The 5413-nt window shown below is 33.7% G+C and overlaps 1 protein-coding gene across 2 annotated transcripts in view; it reads left to right on the top strand.

Annotated features, from left to right (window-relative positions):
- LOC108366027 (nucleolar protein 16) overlaps positions 1 to 2099 on the top strand; it is a 2408-nt gene extending 309 nt beyond the window's left edge. For both annotated transcript variants that reach the window (XM_017620285.1, XM_017620286.1), the window contains exons 3-4: positions 1449 to 1709; positions 1779 to 2099. In XM_017620285.1, coding sequence (XP_017475774.1) covers positions 1449 to 1709; positions 1779 to 2019 — 502 coding nt within the window. In that variant the 3' untranslated portion in view covers positions 2020 to 2099. The remainder of the gene's footprint in view (positions 1 to 1448; positions 1710 to 1778) is intronic.
- The last annotated feature ends 3314 nt before the right edge of the window (positions 2100 to 5413 follow it).

The following is a 5413-nucleotide window of genomic DNA, read 5'->3' as shown; positions in this document are numbered from 1 at the left end:
TATAAGTTCTGTTCGCTATCCAAATGCCAGTAAGAATTAGTCAGTAAAAAAAATTCAGAGATTAAGGTATCTTACTCTCTCAAAGAGAGAAACTTAGAGAGAGAGTTTTGTGCGAACAGGAATTAGCAAACATTTGCAAGCTTCACTGCCAGCTGGCGTCCACGGTTGCATTTCCAACATAATAAATTTTTTATATTTATATAAAATTAATTGAATAAACAAATATTTACATGCTTCTTTCATTAGTAAATCGCAACAAGATTGTTCATTTTTAAGTTTAACGAACTTTTTGATTCAAATTAATGTTGGCAAAAATGCAACCGTGTGCCACAATCCCGCTTGCATATTCTTACTGGCAAACGTTTTCCCAGCACGAATTTGCAACTTCCCCTCCAAATGGAATGTCAAAATTATGCTCTCTCCTTGCAAGTTTTACTGGGCTTTTTGGCCAAACAAACACAATTTGGTAACAATTGGTACCAACTTGTACAAGTTTTTGCATAGCGAACACTCTTATTCTTACATGCAAAATCTTCTCATAGATATGTAATTTTCCATGCAGTTCAGTTATTTTCTCAACTCAAATTTACATCAAAGTCTCGGCGTTCTTCTCATTTGTTTTATAGTACAGCACATCGCAAATGATATTTATAACTATTTATTGCAACTGAAGAATTCATAAACCATCCCATCTTAAGCGTCACCTGTTAAAAACTAAAACAAAAAAAAAAAACGTTTTTAAAGCAGTTCAGCCCTGTACTTGCCAGCAACACCAGTGTAGCTTATGGAAGTTTAATCTCAATTAATATTTAAATTGTCAGAGTTGTTTGGACAGTGTAGTGTTTACTCACTTTCGACAGTGAACTGTCCATTTTTAGTACAAAAGTTGCAAGTTAAATGCCAAAAATGGGTGAACTATCCGCTGTAAAAAAAGCCATAAAAAGGGTTTATCGCTAACTCACTCGGCATATGCACCACTATCGCTTGAATTTCCACATGGTTCATTAAAAAAAAAAAAATCTGTATTTCAAGAATTAAGATCACAGTATTCGACATTATTATGTTTTGTGGCAGTTATGCTTACAAGTCACCAAAAGGGCAGGGAAAACTTAAATGTTCAAAAAGCACTCTTTAGTGACCTTTCAAAAATGTAGTAAATGTGGGGAAAAAGTATTCTAGAAAATTTTCCTACTTTATGGTGACAACGATATGCATATGTACATATATACACACACCGTCTTCAAAAGAGACACAACTCAATATTACCCGATCGTCAGAAAATGCGAAAAAATATTTCTTAGCACATGCTAATCACATGAACAAGGACGACTTTACCTTAGGTTTTTTTTTCAACAAATTATAACAAAAATTTACTCCAGCTTATGCTGAAAGGTAAATAAAAGCTCTGTGTACATTTTTAGATATGTCAATCATTTATAATTTTGCAGTCCTGAAATGAAAAAACTATGGATAGAGACTAAACGCAACAAAAACTTCTATGAAATGGGCTTGTCTTCTGATCCCAATAAAGCAGTACCAATTCCAAATTTTAAACAAAATCGTCTAAAGGCAGTGAAAATAATAAACGGGTTTGTGGAAGAGGAAATGGACGAGGAGGAACTAAATGAAAAAGTAACAGATCTCCCAAGAGGCTATGTCATCGAGCAGTTGGAAGCAGATGCTAATGCACCAAGAGAAAAACTGTTAAGGTAAACAAAGTTTTATATATCGCTGAAAACTGTGTTGAAGTGAAGTTATTTAATATTATGTATACGTAGGTTACCTAAAAATTCCGTGGATCATTTGAGTTATTTCCTGGATAAGTATAAATTTAACTACAAGGCAATGGTAACAGATAGACGAAATTATCTACAGTGGACATGGAAACAGTTCCGTATGAAAATTCGAAAGTTTATGTCGATTCCTGAACAATTTGACGCATACTTAAAGCAACGCAATTTGAAACTAGGCGAAAAACCTTCGTGGGAAGAATACGATTCAGACAGTGAATGGAAATGATTATAAAAGCCAGATATTTATAATAATGTAGCTTAATAAGGGTTAATTTTAAATAAATTTTATAGTAACTCAAAAATGTATTTTGGCATGCAAGTTTAACTTAAAGACCGTTACAAACTGCACATATTATAACTTTTTAAATTATTCATATGTAGTACATATTAAGATTCCTATAATTTATTTCTACTTCTTTGCTAACTTACCCCTTTACGTTATATGTCTGTGTACTAATGAGAGTGCATTGCGAAATTAACATCTCTTTTTTGCATGTACTTAGGAAATTTACATATTTTTAGCCACAAATGTGACAATTTGTATCCATGCCGCTCACTCCCCAAACACTAGTATTCAAACCCAATCCGTGCACTCTCCTGTGGAGTACACAAAATACGGGCCNTGCGACAATTTGTATCCATGCCGCTCACTCCCCAAACACTAGTATTCAAACCCAATCCGTGCACTCTCCTGTGGAATACACAAAATACGGGCTGTGAGATGAACACGTCGATAATCCAATGTTGTAGGTAAAAGAAAGATCTTGTTCCCGCTTGCACTAGTAAAGAGAATGCACAACACGTTAGCTAGTGCACTCGCTCGTTGCATGTTTCCCATCGACTGTGATTTATTGACATGCACACAAACGTATGCCAAGTGCGCCAATGCATCCATCTAACATACCCCATTCGAATGAGGATGACGTTGGGCTAAGAAATGTCGGCGGTAAGGGTAGGCGCACCACATACATACCAATTTAACCAAATGTACTGCCTGCCTGTGATGATGGTGGTGATGATGTTGGCAATGGTAGTGGTGGCACTATTCCAGCGCATGTGCATCAGGGCCGTTGTGAAAATCGGCCTTTCCGACTTTTGTGCTCGAGGTAAGTGGCAGGTATTTTTTAACGATTTATATAAATCTGAAAATTACCACAAAAATCCTCAACATCATTCCGTAAATTGTGTTAAAAATTAACTAGCTAACGCTGGGTAAGTGAAAGATAATAATATTTTTCTTCATTTGTGCAAGTTAATTGTGAAAAATAGTGTTTAAAAAGTGCATACGTTAAAATGTGTATACCTTTGCCATTAGAAAAAGTGGTCTGGGCAAAATGAAAAAGGGTTAATATAAAGCCGGCCGGTATTAATAGTAAAAAAATCTTTAACTGAAAATTGCACATAATAGTTTACTCCAATGAAGCGCAAACGTTTATGTTAAGAAACTTGAAGCACAAAAGAGTTAGCATTTGCTCGAGAAAAGCTAATGCACCACGCAAGCTTATGCAGTTTCCGTTAAATTTCTTAATACGTTACTTATCTAACGCAGGAAATGTCGTCGGATGTAAAAAAAAAAAAAACAGTGGCACCTAACTGGCTTGTAAAAAAAATTCAACAGCCAACAAGTTTCATCGTTGTGTTTATTTNGCTAATGCACCACGCAAGCTTATGCAGTTTCCGTTAAATTTCTTAATACGTTACTTATCTAACGCAGGAAATGTCGTCGGATGTAAAAAAAAAACAGTGGCACCTAACTGGCTTGTAAAAAAAATTCAACAGCCAACAAGTTTCATCGTTGTGTTTATTCATATATAAATACTTATATCTAATATGACCTTTTATTCAGTATTACTCATGCCTTATTAAAGTGTCTAAATTAGAATCAACAATTATACATGCATATGTATGTATGTACATATATGTATATGTACTGGTATGTATGTATGGCCATGTTTAAATACTTGAACCTACAAATTTGCATTCGAGTGCTTCAGTCAACTATTTAAAAAGTGCACTAATTATAAAAATAAATATTTTACATACATATGTACATATATGCATGCATATTTATGTTGATACATTAAGATGCGAGTAGGCAAAAGGATATTTCTTACAGCTGGTTTCACCAGCAATTTAAATGAAACATGATTTTTAATTTTCTGTCAATTTCCATATATGNATGTACATATATGTATATGTACTGGTATGTATGTATGGCCATGTTTAAATTCTTGAACCTACAAATTTGCATTCGAGTGCTTCAGTCAACTATTTAAAAAGTGCACTAATTATAAAAATAAATATTTTACATACATATGTATGTATATGCATGCATATGTATGTTGATACATTAAGATGCGAGTAGGCAAAAGGATATTTCTTACAGCTGGTTTCACCAGCAATTTAAATGAAAAATGATTTTTAATTTTCTGTCAATTTCCATATAAAATTGAAAAAATTAAAATTAATTTTCACTTAAATTGCTTTCGTGAAATCGCCTGTTAACAATAGTCATTCTCATTAAGGAAAAAAATTTGAGGTATAGTTTCTTTGAGGTGTTGCGTGAAACTAAATTTTGGCTTAGATTGATGTTTAACCTAGAAACATACATAAGTACCGTTTTACTTGTCGAAAAAAAGTTGCATGTGCTATAAGAACTTGTACTGTCCTCCCTAGAATGCAAATTGAATTTGGGGGCGTCGAAAAGTCTAGATTAATAAATGCATCCCTATCGGAAATGTAAACCTCAAAAATTGCATCCCACAATAATTCAGCTTTTGAACCAAACGAATTTTTTNATGCAAATTGAATTTGGGGGCGTCGAAAAGTCTAGATTAATAAATGCATCGCTATCGGAAATGTAAACCTTTTGAGGTTGCATCCCACAATAATTCAGCTTTTGAACCAAACGAATTTTTAAAATCGTTTTTCACTCTTTGAAATTTAATGAAATCAATAATCAGTTAAGTCGAAGAAACTCTTTGTCATATAGAACGAAACAACGGTAAATGAATCGATTAAAACCAAAGTAGTAAGTCATCCATGGTCAAATATATTAACAGATATTAAACATGTGGCGTTATTTTGATAATAAAGTTATTAAAACACTCGGCATTGGTTTCGCATGGCCTCTATGACTTCGCAATAAAGGATATTATTAAAGAATCGTTTTGGCGTAGCTTCTTTTTTCCTACTGTGGGAAAAATTTTCAAATTTCTCTACACCGGCCGGCAGACCACATGGCGAATGAGTATATAGGCAATTGCTTGCAAATATGTATGTATGTAAATGAATGCATGTGCATAGAAACAAGCAAATCTATTTATGTACATACATATGTATGCATGCATGCTTTTACTCACAAATGTACCTATGCATTTATATTTAAGACTATTTTGTAAAAAGAAGTAAATTTCGCCACATGCACTTGTTCCCACAAATCTTGAAAAATCTGCACAGTTTAGAGATATGCAACAAAAACAATATAAAGAGGCGTAAATACTGCAAAGAGAAACCTTTAGCTAGTAATTTGCACTAAATTGTGAAAAGACTTCATAACTACCCGGCAGGAAATCTAACTAGCTGAGAACTAGCGTAGAACTAGAACTTTTGCCGTTTCG

Source organism: Rhagoletis zephyria, unplaced genomic scaffold (genome assembly GCF_001687245.7).
Source record: "Rhagoletis zephyria isolate East Lansing unplaced genomic scaffold, Rhagoletis_zephyria_1.1 Rzeph_scaffold_02112, whole genome shotgun sequence".
Classification (NCBI taxonomy): Eukaryota; Metazoa; Arthropoda; class Insecta; order Diptera; family Tephritidae; genus Rhagoletis; species Rhagoletis zephyria.
The sequence above is the reverse complement of the archived record's forward strand: the minus strand, read 5'-3'. Positions and strand labels throughout refer to the sequence as shown.